Source organism: Caloenas nicobarica, chromosome 4, assembly GCF_036013445.1.
Source record: "Caloenas nicobarica isolate bCalNic1 chromosome 4, bCalNic1.hap1, whole genome shotgun sequence".
In the NCBI taxonomy this organism is placed as follows: domain Eukaryota; kingdom Metazoa; phylum Chordata; class Aves; order Columbiformes; family Columbidae; genus Caloenas; species Caloenas nicobarica.
The window spans coordinates 50,172,179-50,195,337 of NC_088248.1; the positions used below are offsets into that span (position 1 = coordinate 50,172,179).

The window sequence follows — 23,159 nt, forward strand, 5'->3', positions numbered from 1 at the left end:
ATGGGGCTGTTTTGGAAGAGGATGGGGACCGAGGCTGTCGTGGTGTCAGAGGGACGATGCAAGGGGAACCTGGCTTCTTGTGCTAGGTGGAGGAGAGTGTTGGTACAGGTAGAGCTCTCAGAATTGTGGTGTACTGCCCGCTGAAGAACTTGCTTAATAATAAGATGGTAAAAGATATTTTGACCATCAACCCAGGAATTACTGTCCTGATCAGAATTAGATGATATGATACTATGTCTCACTAACTGCAGAGTTGCTTGACTCTTGATTTGGTTCAGTATGTAAAATAAATCCTTCTGAAATTAACAGAATAGCTTTAAGCTGTGATTATTTCCGGGTTTTGATGTATTTCTTTGAAAAGACTAGAATTTAAACCTCACTTTCAGTAGTAAAGAGGAAAAGAAAGTGTAACTTGAGCTTAAGAAATAGGATTTTCCCATTTAAAGGCCATGGTGAATAAATGCTTTTAATAGTGGAGAGATAAAGCTGAGAGGATGCTGTCTAAAAATTTCTGGTGATACCAGTTACTGTATGTAATATGTCAATTAATGGCCAAAGAATAAGATTTTTCTCTCAGCATAAGAACAAAAGATAATACCTCCTACGTGGGATTTCCTGTAAGCCCACTCTCCTGTCTGGTAACATTGGTTGTTATTAGTAACATTAGAGTTATTAGTTGAAAAGCAGGAGCTGGGCTTCTGTCTAGAATGACATTTCTGGTTCTTTCCTGTCTTGCCTATATTTGCATTACCTATTAATCATGATGAACAGCAGACTGAAATTTACCACATTATGTTCAACTCGTAAGATTCTATCAAGTCTCAGTGGAGGACTGTAGTCCCTCCTGTTGAAAGGTTTAGAGAAACTTCTTATAGACTTAGTAATGGTGAAAGTGAAGAAAACTTTACTAGCTTGCTCTTCATTTCTAGATAGTTCCCTGCTGAATAATGTCAAATATACTCTTCAAGCCTTCAGTGATCAATACAGTCTTCACAAATTTTATAGTATTTGCAAATTTTAATTAATCAATTTAAATTATTAAAATACTTTCGTTTTAAAATGCCATAATGGACTGCAAAATAGGAGATTTTGACTTGTGCTTATTTTCAAGGAGTTTTCATAGTAACAACAAATATTCTAAAGGAAAACAGATTTTCATCTGTCTGTGAGTAGAAGAGCAATAGCAGCATGAATCACAGCTTCCAAGAACTGTCAGAATAGGAATGCAGACTCTCCCCCCACACACTTTCCTTGCTGTCAGTTTTAATGGAGTAATGTGATTCAATAAATTTTTCTTGCCATTCACAGCAGCAACATTCATTATATGTAATCAAGCTACTACTAGGAGTTGTGTGGTTGAGGATGAAACCAGTATAGTAGTTCAGATGATTAACATCTCAGCAGTTTTGCTTAAAATATATTTTCTGAAAATGTTTGTGTTGTTAAAATACTGTACTTCAGGTTTTTTCAAATTGTTTTTCTTTTCAGCTCAGAAGCATTAGTTAAACATTTTGTGCTGCGCTAAAACTTTGCATGATGCTTCATAGATAGTAAGATATAGTTCCAGCCTTGAAGAGCTTATGATCTGAAATTCATTGACATAGAAAATGAGGAGAATGACCTCAGAAAGGGGGATGAGGATTCAAATGAATAAGTGAGTCATAGTGGGTGAACTAAACAAGTTGTCATTTCTCAGAACAGAGCATGGTAGGTCAGCAAGAAGGAAAACGAGAATATAGAAGCAAAAGACAATATAAAATAAGTCCAAATAGTATAGGGATTTGAAGGAAAAGTGGGAAAATGTGTTATTTTGCAAGATCTGGAAAGCACGATAAAATCAGAAGAGTAGTCTAAATCAAGATGAAGAGTAACTAGAGGGTGTTAGGAAATGGGGCAGGAAAAAGTTATGTAGAACCTTACAAATTATGTTGATGGGTTTGGCTTTTATGAAGAAAAAAGAAAAAAGATGAGGCAGGCAAATGATTTCATAGTGTGCTGGTTTGATCAGTTTGGCAGGAAAGTCAGGACACAAATTGTAGTCCTTAGAATTTTTTTAACCCCTTAAGAAATTTAGCTGTCAATTTAACTTGCTTTTAAAGTCAGTTGCAAAACAACAGGCAACTGTGCCTGAAATTTCTATCTCAGGCATTTATGTTGCTCTGTCACTATCTTCTATTACACCCAGTTTTTGTACAAGTTGGAGGACTTTTCAGTGCAATTGCGGTAGGGCTGCAGAAGCCTCTAGTATCAAAGGTAATTGAGGCACTATCACTTTAAGTCAAAAAGATCACAAGTGTTTTTTCATTAAAATTACTGAAATTGCTTTAAAAAATATTTCAGTTAAACTGATACTACCTTTATATGGACAATTAAATTTGTGGTTGATTACATTGAGTTATGTTAATCTTTGTATTGCCAGCATAAGACATGAAAAATAATCTCTCATAAGCTTGTATAGATTGTTTTTTTCAAATGGCACCTAGGCAGTTTTCCTGCCCCCTATAGTTTGTCATTTCTTACCTGTATACTGCTATTTGATCCAAAACATTGATTTCTAACATAAGAATATTTAATTTTACTGTAGAGCAGGTAAGTAGATGACAATGATCTACCTTTCTTATTCCGTTAGACTTGTTCGGTAGACCTTCAATCATTGGCATTCTTCCTCCTCAGCTTGACAGCTGCTTCATTCTATGTTATATGTACTGGGGGACAAGGTGGTAAACAGCTGGGGTTTTGAGGTTCCTATTTTGTTATCTTATGTCAAAGCAAATCTGCCTATCCTTGCGTACAACGGAAGGAAATAGACTTATGTATATCTTAAAGGATATACCTTGCCACATGGGAGTGCCGAGTAGAAAGTATCAATAGTGCTAACTAGCAGTAGTTTTCCCAGCAGGATTGTCAGCAGTGAGATTATATTACAGAATTGGTGCATGCGTATTTAATACACAGCACTGCATGTAGGAATACAGAATTTGTGATCCGTAACAGACGGGGAACTATTTCTTTGTGAAATAAGTAGAGCGTTTGTGCATAGAAATATCTGTTGTATAGTTAGCTTCTGCTCAGTGCAGCTTACTGAAATTAGTTTTTCATTAGCGAGGGGGAGATGTTTCAGTTTTATGCTGTTGTGTGCCGTGTTCTCTGAGAGTTTTGAGCTGTTCTGAGGTAGATCACATCCTCTGTTTGAACCATAATACATATACACGGTTAAGATTATATTGATGCATTTTCTTTCCAGAAATTTGGCTGGTGTGTTATTGATGTTCTGCAAGGTCATAATATATCCTGAAGCAATTTTAATATAATAATTGTAATATTAATGTTTTGTAGGCAGCGTGTTAGACCTGTAATTTTAATGTTACCGTTAGGCTGTTGGATTTGTCTCGCAGATTTGGATTTCAGGCAGTGCCAGAGCTGTGTAAAAGGTGGTATGCAATTTTGAAGTTCTCCTTCATGTGTATTTACTTCTTTATGTTGAATTGAGGAATTGGAAAGTGAAATTGTGGACAGTTTAGGGATGGAAAGGAAGTGACTGAAATGGCAGGCGAGAATAGAGAGAGCAGCAATCAAAGGCTCACCTCTAAAAGTTGTTTTGAATGGATTAATCTTTATAGAACTGTGGGTTTTTTTGTTGTTGTTTTTCAGAAGACTGTGCCAAAGAAGACTTTTGCTCAGATGACATCACATTTGGACTACTAATGCTATCCACCCACTCTACAAGGCACAATGCATTTCTGGGTAGTTTAAGTAAGTATGTAGATTTTATTGCTACTAGCACAGTAATGCTTTAAACAGAAGCATGTCTTTTTCAACCCTAGGCAAGGTAGACATTCCGCTTCAATTTGACACTGAAATTAATGTTGTGTGGGGGCAAAAATAAACTTCAGATAAGCTTCTAATAAGCTTTTGTCCTGTACACTGGAGCATGGAATGAAACAATTGAACTGAGTGTACCTGAGCTGCCTTGGAAACTAGAAGGGGGAATAAAACAGACCTCATGATGGCACTCTACTATCCAGCTGAAGATGGGCCAGAAGGTGCAGATTTTCATCTTTGCAAGATTTGTTCATGTCTTACCTTGCAGTAAGGTTACTTCATTGTTTTGTACATGCATAGTCATGCAAAGAGAAGCACACGACAAACAGAGAAGTTTGCTTAAGGTTTGTTTTACGAGTCACAAAGGGGTTTTGATTCAATGTATCATGAGGATAGTGGCCATGGCCCCCTGTAGCCTTCGCATATGTGTTTATATGCTTTTTCTTTGTAAGTAGATATTGTTAAACTTTTTAAGATGTTCCATTGTTTTTTGACTGGGTCAAAAAACCCCCAGGAAACTGATTTATTCAGACAGTGTGCCAATCTTGCTGCGACTGGATTATTTTGTCTTGCTGGCAGAAAACCTTCCTATATTCCTAATGGCTTATCATGCACTGAAGATTTTTGGTCATGCACGAAGGAAAGTGAATGGAGTTACAATTAGCAGTGCTTGTAGTTAATGATGCTTAACACTTTCTGTTCTGTCACTCTGCTTTTAGTTGTTTATAATTTAGCAAGACTTAAATTGTTGAGCAGAAATTCTTCGTGTTATATATCTGCTTCAGCTAAAAGTTTACCAAAGGTCAGCCTGTGTCTGAGAAAGAGGTGAGGGGGAGGAGCGTACTGGTTTTTTGATTCAAAATGCAATGAAAATCTTACTGCTGGAAAAATAAAGCACCTGCATATATTAGAACAAGTACTTTAGATTTTAGGAGAAAACTTAAACTGTTATGCTCCAGTATCAGACTTTTTTTTTCATGCCATCCCAAACTCTTACATTAGGCAGCACAATAGATTTCTGAAAATATGGTTTGTACCAGTTCAGTGATGTAGCTATTAATAAATCCATTTCATCTGTGCAAATCAGATGAGATAGATATATTCCAAATCCTTTTAGTCATAACCAAACAGAGCTACTGGACGTGTTCTAGCTGGACTGTGAGAGGTAATCAGCCCTAATCTCCTCCACTCCAGTGTAATGTCAGGTACTGCACCTCCCCATCTGCTGTTGATGCTGTCCTTCAAATGCTGTTTCAGTAGTATATTTCCATAACTGTTGTGCGTTTTTGATTCAACTTTTCTATATTCTTTCATTTTTTTCTTTATTGCTGCTTTTGTGTTCAGAACAAATCATAGTATTATAAAATAGATTGGTTTGAACAATGCATATTGTGTGTGGTTAAAAGTTACAAAAGACTTATCTTTGAGCATCCTTAAAACTTACGTGTGCTTTGCATCTAGGGTTACTTTTCAAGTAACCTTTTAAGACCATAAGGACTGCTTTGTTTTATTAAGAATTTATGTCTTCCAGGGTGTACTTCAGCTTTATTTACTGCTTGTCTCTTCATGGGCCATTTTCCTTCATCTTTACATTTTCAGTAGTCCTTTTACTTGTATTTCTTCTCAGGCCATTTTTTAAACTTATGTTGAAAATCCTCAGTTTAAAACTATTCTTAAGTTACAGAAATTTTGTGTTTGCGTATATAAAAATATATTTTTATACATTTTTTTCTTAAAGTTTTTCATAGAGGCATGAAAAGCAAGTAACTAGATAGAGAGAAAATACTTTTGACACTAATTTGTAGAAATAGAAGAGAGTTTTGAAAGTTTTTGTACTCTTTCTCACTGACTTGCGTGCATGTATGAATGCTTGCAGTAGTGCCTCTGTGCTTCTCTGGAAATGTGGCCATGTAACTGCTTGTGCAAAACCACATTTACTCAGGACAACAATGAAGTCAAAGCACTGTCTTATTCAGATTTGTACTTACAGACCTGCTGTGGAAGGGCAATGAATAAGGAGTAGCAGCAGCACCATCAGAGCCCACCCGCAAGGAATGAAAAATGTAGTATTGTAGGGCAGTTAGTTATCTTGGTTGTAATTGTTTGGGCTGTTCTGCCTATCACATTGAAGAAAAACTGCAACTCATTAAATCAAAATTTGTTTAGTAAGGTATAGAGAGCTAATGATCTGAAAATGGTCTCTTGGTTCCTGAGATATAAAGGAAAAAGAGAGAGTGTTTCTGAGCAAGCTAAGAGATTTTACATTTGGATCAGAGGAGTTGACTTAAATTACTGAAATAAAGTAGTGTTGTTGACCACCTTGTTTGTCTAAAGACTCAAATTATAAAACAAATGGAGACAGATTTACAAGACAGGTTGGAGATTGCTAGTTCCACTTTCTTTTGCTGAAACTAGAATGTAAAGCGTGGAGGATTATTTTAATGTTCCCACATTTCCCTTTTGTTTAGTATAGGACTGCACTGAACCTTCTTTTCAAATTTTTTTTTTTGTGTTGAAGTGACCCAGGAGTGTCTGGTGTTCATGAGTCACAGGAAGACGGAGTTTGTGTTCAGTATAGGAGTAAATGGAATTATTTATTGCTGCTTAGATTTTTATGGATTAAAAATGTAGTACTGAATTTGTATTAAAATTCTGTAATTGCTTAATAAGTTTTAAAAAACTCAGTGGAATAAGTTATATTGAATGTTGATCGAAATTTCTGCTAACTGAATTTTTGTTATTAAATTCTGGGTTTTGTTTTGAAGCCCAGGTCCACACAGAAGGAAGCTTCTGAAATGAAAAGGATTCTCATTATACTTAAAATTTTCAATTTATGTATATGTGACAATTTGTGTAGTGTTGTTTCATGGATTTTTGTTTTTCCTAAAAGACAATGTTTCTTTAGGAATTGCTTCAAAGAGATCTGATTTTCTTTTTATCTAAATTTTAGCAAATGCAGAGTGAAGCCCATTTTTTCATTTACAAAAGTCTTCTGCAAAATTACTTGGATGCTGTATATTGAATGTCATTGAAACTAGGTGAGTCTCTTTTAATTATTCTAGGTAACTAATGAGTTAATCGTGTGTGACAAAATCCTGTTTAAACTTAGAACACTAAGAGAAACTGGCATTTAACCTAAAATCTAGAAGATTAAATTATTATATAAACAAATGACATTAGCTCAGAAAGACAAAAAAAAAAGGCAAAGATTAAGCAATATATTCCTGGCTTTACTCCTAAGGTAAAAAGCTGTGTATAAGCCAAATATATTTTTATCTAGTATTTCTGTAATTAAGTTTTCCATAACATAAGTTGCTTCATTGTTTCCCTTAGCATTTCTGTCATGGTGTTCCTGTGGCTGTTCTCTGAGATGATATTTAGAACCAGGCCAATTTCAGTCTTATAGTAGACTGATATTCTTGTATCATTAATCTACTTTTTCTTAATTCACATAGTTCCTTAGCACTGGATTTAGAGATCAATTTGAATGATTGAAGCAAACACATGTTCATCTTTAGCCCTTTTAAATTTTGTCTGAGTTAGGGCAAGTTAAATCACTGCCTGTGTCAGTCTACACTGTGTGAATTTCTGAGGAGAAAAACAACACTGACAGCTCTGTCTGAAAGCTCGGAGATGCCAGAATCTTTAGTTTCTCTTGCTGTGTTTAATAACACAGATTATAGGATGAAATAAATAAATAAATGAGAAAAAATCTGAAAGAAATAAGGGAGAAACAAGAAAAGAAGGAAAATATCTAAAAGAAAAAAAAAGACATAAAAGGCGGAGCGAAGAAATGAAGCAAAGCAAAATGAAGCCAAAGTGATAGTGCCGAATTCTGAAACAGGGGACGTAAATTATTTTTGCGGTAGACGGTAGGTTGCCATGTACTATGATCTCCACCCCCCCCCCTTTATTTTTTTTTTTTTGGTATTAATTGTGGCATTGTGTTTTGTGAGATGACACACCTGCTTCGTTTAGTCTGGTTTGGAAAGGTAGGATACCATTCCAGTGATTTGCCATTGCGATTTGGATCATTTAGACTATTTTGGAGAAAATCTCTCAATTATCTCCCCTTATCACAAACTTGCTCAGGGTTTGAACTACATTGCTTACCCAGAAAACTAGTTTCTAAGTTTTGCTGCAGGTTTCAAGTGCTCTTCTGTCTCTACTAGGGTCATGCAGGTCTTAATCAGTTATTAAATCCCTGGAAAACTTTGAATGGCCTGTGTGATGGTGATGTTTGCTTCTGGAGACCAAGTGAAATCTAATCCAAAACAAATCCTCTTGAACAGCTAGCACAGGAGTGTCAGCACCAGCTGCTTTATCTACTGATCCATTTCTGCCGCTCCAGATTACTTGGTAATGGAGAAATAGCCAAAATTGTTCACTTTGCTTATAGGTCAGTAGATGAGGGCAATGAACATCTGTGATCTGTATCTATTCCACAAATCCAGTTATAAGTTTCAGTGCTGATATTTACAACTTTCAAAGTGCCATGAATGTTCTTGTCAACTCGTGTTCATACAAACTGTCAAGGAAACAGATAAATACAAGTCACAGTGGATCAAGTGCCTAAGTCATACTTGCCTTCTGAAATTTTGATTGTTTAGTCTGTTTTTATTCCCTGTTTATTTTCTTAAATCGTTAAAAATAGGCATCTTCTGATTTCTTTCATTTCATTTTTTATACAGAATTCTAAAATGTGTATACTTCCCACCCTACGTGTTCTGCTTGAGCTGCTCATCTGCACTGAAAAAAAACCAAGTCCAGTGTTTTATTGTAGTGATTAAATAGGAGCAAGACAATAAATGAAAAAGAGGTGGTCTTCACAGGTTTTTGCAGTTACTGTGATTCTTCTGTGCATTGAGCTGTCATGAATAAAGACAGATCATTTCTTTTTTTCACCTGGACTGAATTCCTCAATGTGAGGTTGTAGATGGCAGTTGTTAAGGGTTTTAAAATACAAGCAATATTTAGCAGCCAATGTTAACTCATTTTATCTTGAAGCAACAGTTGTAAGAGTTTTCCCCATCTGCACCATGTAATTTTTAGTTCAGAGCTTCCCAAGAATTTTGCACACTTACTACTAGTTTAATATCCTGCATGCCTAAGCCAATGATTATAAACTCACTTACATTTCTTGTTTATTAGATCTTTGCAGAATCTAGGCCTTAGCTTTCAGCCTTTTTTCCAGAAAATTTCCAATATTCAATTAAGATTTATATTGATAGGGACATTTAAAACAACAACCCTTTCATATAATCATGAAAAAAAATCTAAGGTTGTAGTAGCGCAAGTATCAGCAGCATTTTGGATAACTTTGCTTTTTCATTAAAGCAAATGATTTTTTTCAAACTGAGTTATTTGCAGTGTTACTTATTTTATTCAGTCTATTCCCTCATGTTGTAACTAGCATAAATGTACTATAAAAGTTTGCGTGTTTTATTCTCATAGGCTTAAGCATCTCTCCATTCAGTTTGTGTAATCCTTTTGAAAAGAGTAATTATTACTGCTATATGTGTATGTAGCACTTTAGCTAGCAAAAAACCCAATGCATTAAGTAAAAATCAAAATTTAGTACTCAGCTACTTCATATAGCAGCTTTGGGAGGAGGCTTCATTGAGACAGGTACAAGCCTCAATTTAAAATGAATAAAAATGTTTCGAGTCAAACATGAGGATTGTAAGACAGCAAATTATGAATAGTCCTCATTATTTTAAGTAATATTGCCTTATGAATATTGCACTGTTATGTTGAAGTGTATATTTAATTCTCACTCAATTTGCATATTTTTTTAGTGTTTCAAACCTTAGTACATGCTTAAATACAATACAGCTGTTTTCAGTTACCCTGTTAGCATGTGGCCTTACCGTGTAATTTGTATTAGTTTCAGGATTTCCTGTGAATATTGGTAGCTTTTGGCATCCCATTCCTCAATATGAGTGCTAAATAGGCTACTAGCAAGATCCTGCATTATTGAAACCATATTCACAATGTTCTGAGCACAAGAGAATTGCCATTTAACATAAAACCTCATTATAGTTTCACTTTTTGATAACTGTTATTTTAATTGAAAATTGAACTGGCTATAATGCTTTTATAAATATTTTCTTAATGTTTCTTTTCAGGGCTTCAGTGCTGGATGATCTAAATTAGGTTCTGTTAATGAAGTGGGAAAAGAGCCCATATGGGGTGGATTACCACATTTGCTTTGATTTAAAATATTGTGTAAAGAAATACATCTAGTGCAACTTTATTTTTAACTAGATCCTACTTGCTAGTTGAGATGGCAGTCTTTTAAGCAGTGCTAATTTTAGCATCTTCAGTAATGACCTGGAAAGGAAGGTTCTAAATGTTTGCAAATAAAATACGGTGATACTAATTTGGGAGGTGTTAAGAACCTGAGAGTGCAGAGAAGGCTTTGAGGGGCAAGAAGTAAGCATACCGAGACATGTGGTTTGGTAGATAGAAATAGTGTGGTCTGATCATTCTATGAAAGAAAAGCTTTGAAAGAAAAGCTTTGAAGCTATGAAAGAAAAGTCGTAAAAGAGAAAAAGAAAAAAGCTGAGGAAAAGAGTTTGAAGTCATGCAAATGTAGTATGGTCCTAAGCAGCTGATATGATTATGTGTTGAGTATTGTAGATGGTAAAAGGGACTAATAGTTCTCAAATAACTTCGAGGTCTCATTTGAAACTTTTAAAAGTTTATAAGGAAATATCAGGACAGAATCTGAATTTCCAAAAGTAAGAAAAGGAGCTGAATCTGTGACCTTCTTTTTCCCCATACCTAATCTTAAAAATTCTTATCTCAAATATGGTAGCAACAATGCTTAAAAAAGATTGGCTTAGAAATTCCTCAGTTATGTTTTGTCTTTCAATTAGTATCATGATCTTAAATACTTTTGAAACAGCTGAGGGAATGGGAAATAATTGACAGAAATTTTTCTATGAGTGGTGAATTAGTCTACAAGGTCCCAAAAGCTTTCATTAAAAAAAATTCCAAATGCTTGAAGAGTAATATTGTAATCATAATGAATCAACTAAATTTACAATTAGATTGTCTGGGCCCAACATTTTTAAGATCACACTGACCTAGGGGAAGAAGGAATTTGTTAATGGTGTTTCGCTGCTTCTCTGGTGACCCTCAGAAGGTGAATTCAGTAGGTTTTCTGGACTTGCTTAGTCAGCACAAGCTCTGAAAGCTTCTGTTCATGTCAGTAGCAAAGCACAAAGGAGGAATGCACACTGCTGCTGCTCAGGAGAATGAAGAAAGAATTTGAGCACATTTGATATCTACATAAATTGATAACATTTTAGAAACACAGAATGCTAAAAAAGAGGTGGCTAAATGTTACAGTGTTACTTCAAACTATAATTTTCCTTTGAACATTCAGAAATGAAGTTGTGTTCAATGCTCTACTAGTTGAATACTTAAGTAAAGATTTTATTTTTTATTTCCATATATATAAGAATATATGTGCAGAATGGTTACAGTAAAATAAATTTAGAGTTTATATGCTTTTTTCTAGTGCTGCATTGCTGTTTCTGCTTAGCTCATGCAGCACAATTCCTTTTGTTAAAAAGATGCATCATCTTTCCTGCCTGAGCAAGTCCAATTATTGACTAAATGTTGGCTGATGTTCCATTTCCTTTTGATTCTTGCTTATAGTGGGGTGGTGGAAGAATACCTAGCATCTATCTCCGAAGTGGTTACAAGGCGTTTTGCAAATAGTTCCAGGGACAAGAAAAGTAAAGTCTTTCTGCTTTGGCTTTGTCTGTTTCTTTAGCCAAGATAACAGTTTAGCTATTTCTTCTCCATACCAACTGTAAAACTTTTTTTTTTATTATTATTTTTTTCCGTCTTTTCTGTTAAGGCATTTCTTGCCTATATGATATGAAGGACTTGTCCTGTATCTCAGGTTTTGCAATCACTGTAATTCCAGTTGAACCTGGATTGTTATATTGAAAATTCTGACAAAAGAGTAACTAGTATTTTGTTTAATGAAATTAAGGAGTAGTGTAATGCAGGGATTTAGAATTCCGTAACTGTAGTATTGAAGTTTTGTTTAATGTATAAACTTGCCGTTTCTATAACAGGTATTTGTATTGAGGGAAAAACTGAAGGATCCACTAGCAGACACCAGAATTTTAGGAAAGTCAGTCTTTACTTCTGTTAAATCTTGTTGCTCTTATGAACATAAGCATGCTAATACAGAAGTGTATTTTGCCACAACATTTTTTTGAATGCACTGAAGTTAGCATCCCCTAGTGTTTCCCTTATTTTGTTTTATTCTGTTTTTCTACTAGTTCGTTGTTGTTGTTTTTTTTTTTTTTTTTTTTAATCACTTTCTGGGATGATGTGCAGGACTTCCAGGGGAAAGGAGTGGGGGGAGGTGGGAAGGAGGAGCTGCTCATTTGGTAATTTTTGACTTGGACTGTGCTTCAGTGTTAGTGCTTAAAATGTTCCTACTCTCTCATTGTATGGAAATGGGAATGTGAAGTCTCACTTCTTGCTTTATGAAGACACTCTCTAGTGAAGTGCACTGCCTACTCTGTTCTTCAGGCAGTCAAACAGTCTACTCTTCACAAAAGCTTTACAGAATAATTTAGCTGAGCGTGAGTCACCCGCACTGGGAAATCTAAGCATCAGAATCACTTCCACAGCTGTACAAATAGAGGATTGTGCAATCAACTTGAAAAAAAAGATGCCTATCACTAAATATTTTTAAAGTGTTTTACTTACATGTTTGCATTTCTGCATGAGACAGATAATTAAGTTTCAGGTTAAATATTAGCTTCCTGAAACACCTGTCACTTGTTCTTGGTCGTTGCTGTTAGCAACTGTCTTAATCTTTTTTTATATATGTCCATTTGGTACATTTGTACAATTCTAAGAGTTACAATTAGCTGCTGTTGAAATAAAGAATTCTTCCATTCATTTTTCTTAGTTTCATATTATTCATTTAGATGAATACCCTTGTATGAGTATCTGTGCTGAGGATCATCTTAAAACAGTCACAGTTCATGCTAATTAATATGTTGTTTGATAGAGAGGTTGATAACTACTTAGCAACATGTCAGGTATATATACTCCTGTGTTTTACATTTTGCTTGAGTTTCCCATTGACTTTAAGGCTGAATTCTGGATTTGTTTTCATACCCCGAAGCTGATCCATGAGTCTGGATCACTGTATATAAACAAACCTCATTCTGTCCAGCAATTTCATTTGTCACAGGTTGTCACATGAGATGCAGCAGTGCATGGGAGAGTACAGATTTTTCATTTAAATACGAAGCAGACTTCTCAAGTAGTAGCTACAACACTCATTTCTTTGAGCACAAATTTGAATCTCATTTTTCCTGATTTTGTTTTCTGGCTGTAATTTAACACATGGTGCAGGTCAGCATGAAATGGCATTGTTGCCAAAAGATGTCTAACCTGGTGATTCACTGTTTCCCTTCCCCTGTGCCAACACAGTTTTTGAGCAGCCATGTGGTGTAACAGATATAGTTGATTTAGCTAAATGAAACAATATTTGGGTTAGTTCTAGGCTGGACCAGTTTTAGGCTGTGTTGGCTGTGTGATCATGGATACTAATGCTAGCAGAAGAGAGGGAATTTAATATTGGTTTGGAAATGAGTGAGCAAAGTAGTGATCAAACGCTAACATTATGAAAAGTTTCAGCTTTACCAAGGAGTTTGGTAAAAGTGCTTACAAATATAAATAACTGTTAGGCTGTGAAATGCCTAGTATCTGTAGCCGTGTAGTTACCTGCATGGTCTATCTATATGTCTTGCTACCTTACATGTGGTAGTTCTTCACCTGTGGACTGATTCAGAGAAAGTACTTTGTTTCTCCCACAACCTAAGTGATCACCTCATCCATCAGTTAGGAATAAGTTTTGGTTTCCTGTTTAAAAAAACCCAAAACACACAACCGTCCCCCCAAAAAAAACCCACAAAAAACCTCGAGTTCGTTTCATGGAGTTGTCTCGCATGGCATGCTGTTTCCCCTCTGCCCCCTGCATTCCTTTTTAATGTGTGCCTAACTGAGAAGCGGTAAGATGGTTCTGGATGTGCTAGATAATGGCATTGTAAAGGAATAAGTTGTTGATATGAAATAGTTGGTTGTGTCTTAAAAGGTGAAGTAGATTATAAATCAAGCAAAACTATATTAAGGCTCATAGCTATATCCTTAAAATTTCTCCTAAATAGACTATAAAGGCATTGGGTGCAGAAATAACTTCCATAACTTCTTACAGACCCTCTTGGCCATCTCTTGGCTTCTTGAATTGCTGAAGATATTAGAATGCAAGAGTGAGATATGTAAAAAGTGTAAGTGTTCATTTGAATATAAAAACTAATAAATCTTCATTAGGTAGATTTTTCTGGTCTAGGATAGAATTTTGGAAAGATTCATTTATGTGAATTTCAAAACCTACTTTTTAGCCACATTTCCCACCTTGCAACACACACACGCGCACTAAAAGTCTGGCAGTTGAGGTGCTCACCTAACATGTAGGTTCATGTTTTTCTGCCCAACTAATGGTAGTGGAGAGCTGAGTGTGTGTGTTTGTTGCAGTAATAATAATTGTAATGTCTCATTTTCTAAATTTCAACAGAAGTTTATGTCAACACCAAGTAGAAATTTTGTATGGAATGGAAGGAGAATTTACTTGGTGGTGTTGTGCTTTGAATGTGTAATAATTAGTCTGCTGAATTTGGTAATAAATTTTCTCCAGGACAGCTTTCAAAAGTTAGTTTACTTTCTATATCTAGACATTCTTCCCTCTTGTTATAAAGGTATATGAAAAACAATGTTTAACTCTTTGATCTGTCTCGTTACTTGGTGAACTTTCATCTATATTTTTCAGTTTAGGAATAGTATTTACGTTTTTCTCTTTAGTAAGATTTATTAGTATGCTTGGTATTATTTATCCTCTGAGGAAAATGTGATGAACCATATTAGAAAAATGGTTGTTTAAACTGATGTCTATCTGATACAAAACATTTAAAATGGCTAATGCTCTGTTTCATAAATATGCACATTTGTAATTGAATGAATCATTTCAAAGTGGTGTTAACTCCAGGATAGGCATCTTGGTACCATATTTCGAAGTTTTTTCCTTAAATTTCTGTTGATACTGAGAAGTTATCCAGTGAAGAATTTTTTTTTTTTTTGGCTGGTAACTTTTTTGCTGTAGAAAATCATTATTTTGTATGTAGCAGATAATTTTCTGGGATAATTAATGATATTCAGTGGGAATTAAAACTTTTGAGCATGTGTGTGGTATTTTTTCCCCTTTTGATCTTCAGAAAAAAACCCTGTCAATTGCCTGCCCTCTCAGTTTCATGTAAGAACCTGGAAGAAGGGAGCTGGGATTTTATCTGTTTATTGTAAAATATACCAAGTTTAGATTCCTCTTGTTGGAGCAAATAGCAGAATCTCCAGATTTTACACAATTTACAGCTTTTTTTCCACAGCACAGTGGACATTAATTTAGAATCTGTGCTTGAGCTGGCTGGCTTCAGGTTATTTCTGCCTAGAATCCCATTAAGGGAAATGGAGATTTACAGAGACGTGAAGATTTTCTGCTTTGAATTGTAACATTGACAGGTTAGCTTCTCTTGATTAAAACTCATGTTGTGAAGTACTGGTTTTTTGTTCAGCACTGCTTCAGGAGGCAGTAGGTGTATTTTTCAGTGAGGCCTGACGATGAGCTAAATTGTGTTTTAGATGTGCAAATACAATGCATCCACTTAAGTCTAACCTGCTCTTCTTTGTAGAGGAGTACTGTTGCTCAGCTATGCCAATTTCAAAGGTACACGAAGCCCCACTTTTTAAAAAGAACAACATAATAAAGTTTGTATTTAAAACTGTGTGATATGTGGGTTATTTTAGACACATCATTTCACAAATCCGCTTCAGTGTGTGGCCAGAGCTGAAGGGCTGCTCTACTCCAGTGAAAGCGATGGAAGGGTGGCAAGAAACAGGGTGAAGCTTTATAAATAATGTGTCATGTAGTCGATCGTGTACTCTTGTACAGACTAGTTGCACAGGATTTATAAGCATTATTTCTGCCACACTTAACGGCTTTGTTGTTGAAGGGAATCTCCAGTAGGGAACTGTGAATACAAAGGACTGAGAAAATACCTTAAATGAGAATACAGGGTAATAGCAATTGTTTCTGATGGCCAGGTCATTAAACGCTACCTTTCAAATTTTTATCCTGAACTTAGTTAGGTTTGTACTACTTTTTGATTATCCTTTATGCTTTTCGGAGGCAGGGAGCATGTTCACTGACAAACTCTGAAAATCAGTATTATAACTTTCTTTTAATATCTTTGTTAATAACTTGAAGGGAGCACATAAATAGCACCTCAGGTATCTCCAGATGTAGTTAGTTTGGTTAATTTGAGTGCTAGAAGGCAAGGATAACATAGAAAGCCTGGAAAGGGTTGAAGGGGGAAAACAGACTGGGGAGTGCTTCAGCACCCCACTGCTGAGGACCAGTTTTGTTAGAAGGCCAGTGACGTGCTGAGCGCTTCCCCAGTCCCTCCCAGGGAGTGGAGGATCAGCTGCTCCCAGGGCAGGGCAGCGGGGCTCCAGCAAGAGCCTACATCACCAGCACGTTCTGGCAAGGAGGCAGATGTGAGGACAAGTTGAGAAGTCAAATCAGCAAGTCAGAAGCCGCATCAGTGGGTTACGTAGCCAGGCATGGGCTAGGCTTCAACATAGCCCAGCCAAAGAGTCTGAGGGTTCTTACAGCTTTCTTGCACATATCTTCACCGCAGTTTGAACCAAGATTAGAGGACTAGACTGTACTGTGGAGTGCGCTGTGGGCCCATCTCTATGGTGAGGAAGGGGAAGGAGTTGCAGACTCTAGAGAAGAGTGGCAGTAGAACAGCTGGTTGAGCAGGGATGAGCCCAGATGATCTGGAACAGATGGGTGGTTGGCAGGGGTGTTTCCTCTAACCATGAGCTAGAGAGATGGAAATTGCAAACCACATTCAATCCCAAGTTACAGTGCACAGTTCTCTCCTGATGGTGGGACAGACTAATACGTGAAGAATGCAGGAGAGAATTGTGTGACAAACTGTATCTAAGAACTTGGGACTGAATGCAGTTTGCAATTTCCGTCTCTCTAGCTCATGGTTAGAGGAAACACCCCTGCCCACCATCCCTCTCAATTTCACTCACAAATTTTCCTGTTAAAAGGCCATTTGAGATCAAGTTGTGTGGATGTCTGCTGGAAGCAGCCCTCTCCTACTCTGTTTTCTTGTGAAGCAGATGGGGGTGTATACCTGTGGTTATAGAGTGTTCAGCTACAGAAAACGATATTTCTGGGGTGTGTCAGCTCTTCTGTATGAGTACAGATCAAGATTGCTGTTGGTTTATTGACACAGTAGAGAAGGGGTTGTAATATATCACTATTCCCAGGTGTTAGAATAACCTTTTCAGCTGCGAAGTTTGGATGGCATTTCTTAGAATTCCTTTCAGCCCAATCTTCTGATAATTTTGTTTGTTTTGCCTTTTTTTTTTTTTTTTTGAGGTAGAAAATGAAAGAGACATTTGTCAGTTTTAAAAACATAGTATTTTAACAGATGGCCTTTGGTGAGTGAGTAAGTCAATCAGTCCTTAGCCTAATTTGCATTCTGTTGGTGTGTATACTGTTGCAAGCAAAGGAGCAAGTATCCTGAAACCTGCTAGCTTGTTCTGTTAGACCAAATGTATATCTGATTAGAAAGCAGGTTATGGTTTACCTGTCTAAAGATTTCTTGCTTTCTACAGAAGTCTATGGTTATTAGAGAAAAACTAAACCAAAGTAAATTATTCCTGCTCTCTCTTCTACCTCACCTCCAATAAAGAAAAAGCTGAAGAAAAAAAAATGGTTGGGCTGCAGGTAAACCTATGAAACAAAGAGCAAAATGGAAAACATGAGTGATAGTGATGCACTGTTCAGGTCATGAGCCTAATGGATGGATCTCTGCTTGGCCATTAAGGTGGTATGTCCCAGTAGAGTAAAACCCTAGAAGTTCATATTCCAAGTTATCAGAAGCAAATGTTTCCTTGTTCCTGGAAAGGAGTATCAAGAATGTTTATAATTATCCTCAGAATCTGTACAATGCGAACACAGCTTCTGGTGCTGTGCACACATTGGGAGTCAGGTTCTGGCTCAGGTGTTTGCTCACAGTGTGACTTTTCTGCTCCTTGGCTTGCTTGCCCTGGCACGAAACTAGTGGCAGAGCTCTGCTGGGGCATCAGGTGCCGTGGAAGCGCAGACTGGCGTGCTCTGAGTTCGATTCTTCAAACAAGATCTTCTCTAAAGCTAATCGTCGGTGATTATAATAACTAGTTTGTTCCCCTGGCAAAATAGGATTATGTCACAGAGATCAGGTTGTATTACGGAAGTTAATCTCTTTCTGTTTGAAAAACCTGTAGTGTTGGAAAACTGTATTGTTTCCTATATTCTTCCTGTAATCTTTCCTGAGTGAAATTATTTGACTTAATAATACATGAGATCTCGCATTAATTGTCTGAGGGTTGGTTGTAATTTGTAAAGTCATGAAAATATTGCTTATGAAATCAAGACATTTATATAAAAATCATTTTTACAATATAAGAGCAATACTGATTCTTCCTCAGAAATATTTAACAATGTTACCATTAAGGTGCAGAGCTGGAGACATAAGAGTTTGAGTCACTGGCTATACAAAAAATAAAGGACAAGCAATGCATTGACTATTGTCCCATCCATTTTTCAGTCCAGTCCTGACAGTACATCTGCCATGAGCAAGACTGTAGTGTAATGTCACAGTTTGTTCAATCTTTGAATTTATTTCTAAGTTTTAATATCACCTACGTGCACACCAGTATTGACAATAAAACTGGATTGAAGTTACTGAAATTCCTTCAGTCTAACACACAGAACGTTTTATCAGATAATGTGAACCTTTTGTTATTACCTTAGATTTGATTGTGGCTTTCTACACTATGACTTATTCAGAACCTTGTTTCTTTGGCCAAGCAATAACTTGGCACCCAATAACTTACTGTCTCTCCATGAGTGATAAGTCTGCGTAGTGCAGAAGTTGCAGTGTTGCTAGTTTTTGTGATTTTGCTACAGATTGGGCAATGTTGTGTATTATGAGTTTGTATATCCATGGCAGCAGCTAAGGTTTTTGATTGAGGACTTGGCTTTCTTAAAGATAGTAAGTTTCTTGCCGCGTTTGTTGCAGAAAAATTTGAAAACATGCACTGGATGTGTGCAAAAGACATAGTATCTAGAGACAAATACACTAATTAATTGTATTTAAAAAACCCTCGTGAATTGTGGAGATAGACCCATGACCTTTGAACACTTGTGGCTGACAATGCTGGCGTGTGGGCATCTTAACCTTTCTGTTGGCTTTCACCCGCATGCCAGCTCTACTGAGTTAAAGATCTGTGTGGTTTGGGTTACAAAAGCTTTTCCACTGTGATTAGCTTTCTTTTTGGTCTGGTTTGAGCTTGCTTGTGTTCATTTATGACATAAACATTCCTTTCTCCTCATCTTAAAATCGCTTTTTGAAATAGCCTTGAAAAACTGGTTCTGCACTTAACTCCTGTGGTGTTTGTCTCAAGTGTTTGGTTGCGATTTAAAAAAAAAATACACTTCTACGTATTGCAGAGATGAGCTCTAACATTTTCCTTGTTAGAGCTCTGTTAGGAGCTGGGTGAGAGTTGGCAGAGTTGTTCCACTCCAAGCAGTTTAAAAACACAGGTTTCATGTTGCAGCCTCTGTAATCCAGACTTCCATGGGAGTCTTTGTCACTATTAGCATTTGTGCTTGTCAGATGGAACAAAACAGAACAGGAGAGGAGGCTGTAAGCACCTAAAAAAGTAGGTCAATGGGCCAGCAGGTTATTTGGCCAGAAAAGAACAAGTGGCTTCATTGAATCGCGCTGTAATTGTTTTTCTTCTGTTGGCAGATTGTTCTGCTGTGCTTTGATTTCCTATGCTAATATTTGCATCTATATTTTAACCACTTAAGAACCTCTGTGAGGTGCAAGGGAAGGGGAAACTTAACTTTTCTAATCAAATAAGAAGTATTTCTAGTGTTTTCCTTAAAATCTTTTAATGAATTTAAGAGTAGCATAAGCTTAGTTTTTAACTCCCAGCCTCCTTTTCAGAATTTAATATGCTTTCAAACAAAATTTTTCTGAAGTGGTACAAGTAGATTTTATAGTGAATACATTTTATTTTAAAAGCAGCAAGCAAGACAGAGAGAAGCAGGATAAAGATGGGAGAAAAAACTGGTTTCATGTAACTTAAAAATGTAGAAGATAGCATGCTCAAGCATGGAAACTGTATAAATGAAAAGTAGCAGTATAAAGAGACTGGAAGTTGGTGATCACTTATACTGGTGCCAAGCTTTTTTATGGGAAAAAGTGCATTTGTGAGGTAGGTTTGGAACACATTCTTGGAAGTGTTTCTGAAGTGGGTTTTGAAAGGAGGAGTTAATGGCTGTGTCTGAGGGAGCAGCAGTAATGCAGCTGGGCAACTTTGCTAGTTGCCAGCAGTAATGCAGCTGGGCAACTTTGCTAGTTGCCAGCAGCAGCATTCTACACATTCTGGAGTCCTGAGAGTGGCAATTTTAGCAACTGGGAGAGGAAAAGACATAACTGAGAAAGCCAGTGGAGGCCCAGGTAAGTGTTTCAGCAGAAGAGGTGTTGAAATAATGGTACAAACACATACTTTGAAGGTAGCAAGTGGAAGTGAAGATGGTGTGGGAGATACTGAATTCAAAAGTAAAAATGACATCAAGATTAAAGATCAGCATAAAATGATGGCTTAAAGCAGAGATGAAATTGTTTCAGAACAGCTATTTTATCAAGAAGAGCTTTAAAGCAAGGTGAATTCAGATAGTGAAATACTTGGGATATTTTTAGTAAGCAGAATATTGCATTTATAAATTACTCTTGTTGAAATGATTACTTCTCTTATATGTATATATAAAATAAGTGATAATTTAAAACCTCCTTGATTATAAAATTCTCCTTTTAAATTTCATTTACAGTTCAGAATTTAATGCTTTTCCGCAGAAGAGGATACATCTGACTCTCCACGTTGTTCTTCAAAGGAACCAGGTTCAGTCACTAAACCTCACACTTTTAACAAGTCCCAAAGTGTAAAAGGTAAAGCTGTATAATTATTAAGGTTCCTATGGCTTTCAGTCATAAACACTGAAGGGCTGAGTAGCAGTGTTAAGTACTGTCTTTTTTTTTTTCTCCAGAACATGACTGAATTTGATTCTTAGAAATAGATGTAGTCCTTGAGTTCTGTAGTGTTTGTGTTGAACTGGTCTCATTGGAATCATCTCTGCAGTCTTTCCCAGTGGCATATAGAAGTGCTGAGAATGCTCGAGGTATTGCAAATCTGGAGGCAAAGACAGAAAGGTCGGACCTTGAAGAGGGAGAAACAAATGCACTACAGGTGCATTGCCTGTAGTCTTCAAGTTCTTTTAACTATTTGTCGTGAATACCCAATCTAAGTTGCTAGTCCTGATGTAGGACCTGTATACTGTAACAAGTGAGTGATTTTGTTGAATTCTAGAAATTGAGGGCTTTGTTAAAGTGAAAATACTGACTCTTAAATTCTGATTCTCTGTAATGAAGATGGGAGTTGTGTCACAGGCGAAAGTTTTTCATATTCAGGTGTACATGTATTTTTCTTTTGCACATTAATGGAACAATATATCATTTGTCCTACAGAAATTCATGTTACTCTTGATCCCCATAATGTTGGGTAGCAGATTAATTTAAAAATTAAGACAGGGCTAAAAACATAATTAATGCATACTATGTAAGCTAAATGAAAAGGAGTTTCTAATTGGTGTCTTGGTTTTAAACCTAATTCCATGCCAGTGATGGTAGTTTCCTTTTACTGCTGAGCTTTCTTCCTCAGTTTCCCCTTCTATTCAACAGCTGGGATGCCATTTTCCTGGAACATTTTGCAGACTGTCTGGATCATGGAGTTGCAGCTGCCATATTTCTTGTGGTATTAACACTGCAAGTTCCACTGGATTTGACGCTTTCAGAAACAAACAAATCCTTAATTCTCAGAAACTATGAGTCACTAGAGTGACTAAATCCACCTCATTTGAAATAAACGCAATGCCTTTTTACTATTAAGTTTATAACATACTAAAAATTCCCAAAGATCTGCAACTTCAGCTCATATCAAACCCCCTGCTACATGCACTTGTTCCTTAATTGCTGACAGTGTTACAGTCCTGCTGCTCCCTTTGAGCAGCTTCTGACATCTGACTTTTCTATGTCAAGGAGAAAGGTTTAATTGAATTGTTTTATGTTTTCATAAACATTTCAGCTTTTCCATACAGTCAGGTAATTTTTTGGCACCTAAAAGTAGGTACTTGTTGAATTAAATACTTACTTTAATTTTATATGCCTTCTCCCACTATAAATATTTCATTCACATTCCTTATTCAAAATCATATGTACACTTGAAAAAAAAAAAAACCAACCAACAACTTCCTACTGAATCTTTTTAGTGAATAAATGACTGCTTTAAGAAATGGCCAGGTTAACTAATAAATTTCTCAGAGTATAGAGATCACATTCTAATAGGTATCTTATTGTCATTATTTCACAAGTCTATTATAACAATGTGCTCAATAAAAATATAGAAAGAAAGAAATAATAGCTGTAAAATACTATATCTCAAATGGTTTCTGTTCGCACAATTTCTATATAGAATGTATTACTACTGAGGAGTGTATTTTTCATGTGTTCAACCTTCAGAATTATGAGAGTCTTTTAGGTAAACGTTCAAATAAAAATGAAAAGCTATATCTGAAATCAAAGACAGAAGAAGGTTTGTGTTGGTTTTGTCCAGACTTATTTATGGTGATTTAATGAAACAAAGTTCTCCTGAACTCTCTGTCATGTAAAATGAGATACTGAAGTCCAGGTTTTGATGGTAATACAGACTGTATTAGAGAAGGTAGGAGGGCAGAGCAGCAGGTTGGAAGAGAGGGGAAGATTAAGAGCAGCTTATAGAGCAAATGAAAACTTCAGTGTGCTCTAATGAAGAATATGTTTGTTTGCCCTGAGTCACATTTCCACGTTCTTCTCTCTTCTCTCTCTACAGGCAAACGTACAAATGTCTACCACAAGACTAAAGTGTGATATGTTATGTTTTTTACCATAAGCACCCATAAAATGAGCTCCATTGCAGACAGGTATGTTAATAAACAATAAGAGTTTTGGGGGAATTACTGTTCAGTGCTTTCTTTGATAAGCTTTTTTTATGATTAATGTACAGAGAATTTCAAT

General features: G+C 36.2%; 1 protein-coding gene across 5 annotated transcripts in view; it reads left to right on the forward strand.

The window, feature by feature from the left end:
* CLOCK (clock circadian regulator) overlaps positions 1–23,159 on the forward strand; it is a 64,629-nt gene that overhangs the window by 7,446 nt on the left and 34,024 nt on the right. For 3 of the 5 annotated variants that reach the window (XM_065633308.1, XM_065633313.1, XM_065633311.1), the window contains exons 2-5: positions 3,652–3,753; positions 6,773–6,860; positions 20,882–20,999; positions 22,975–23,065. In XM_065633308.1, coding sequence (XP_065489380.1) covers positions 23,019–23,065 — 47 coding nt within the window. In that variant the 5' untranslated portion in view covers positions 3,652–3,753; positions 6,773–6,860; positions 20,882–20,999; positions 22,975–23,018. The remainder of the gene's footprint in view (positions 1–3,651; positions 3,754–6,772; positions 6,861–20,881; positions 21,000–22,974; positions 23,066–23,159) is intronic. The other 2 variants (XM_065633309.1, XM_065633310.1) reach the window with 2 other exon arrangements.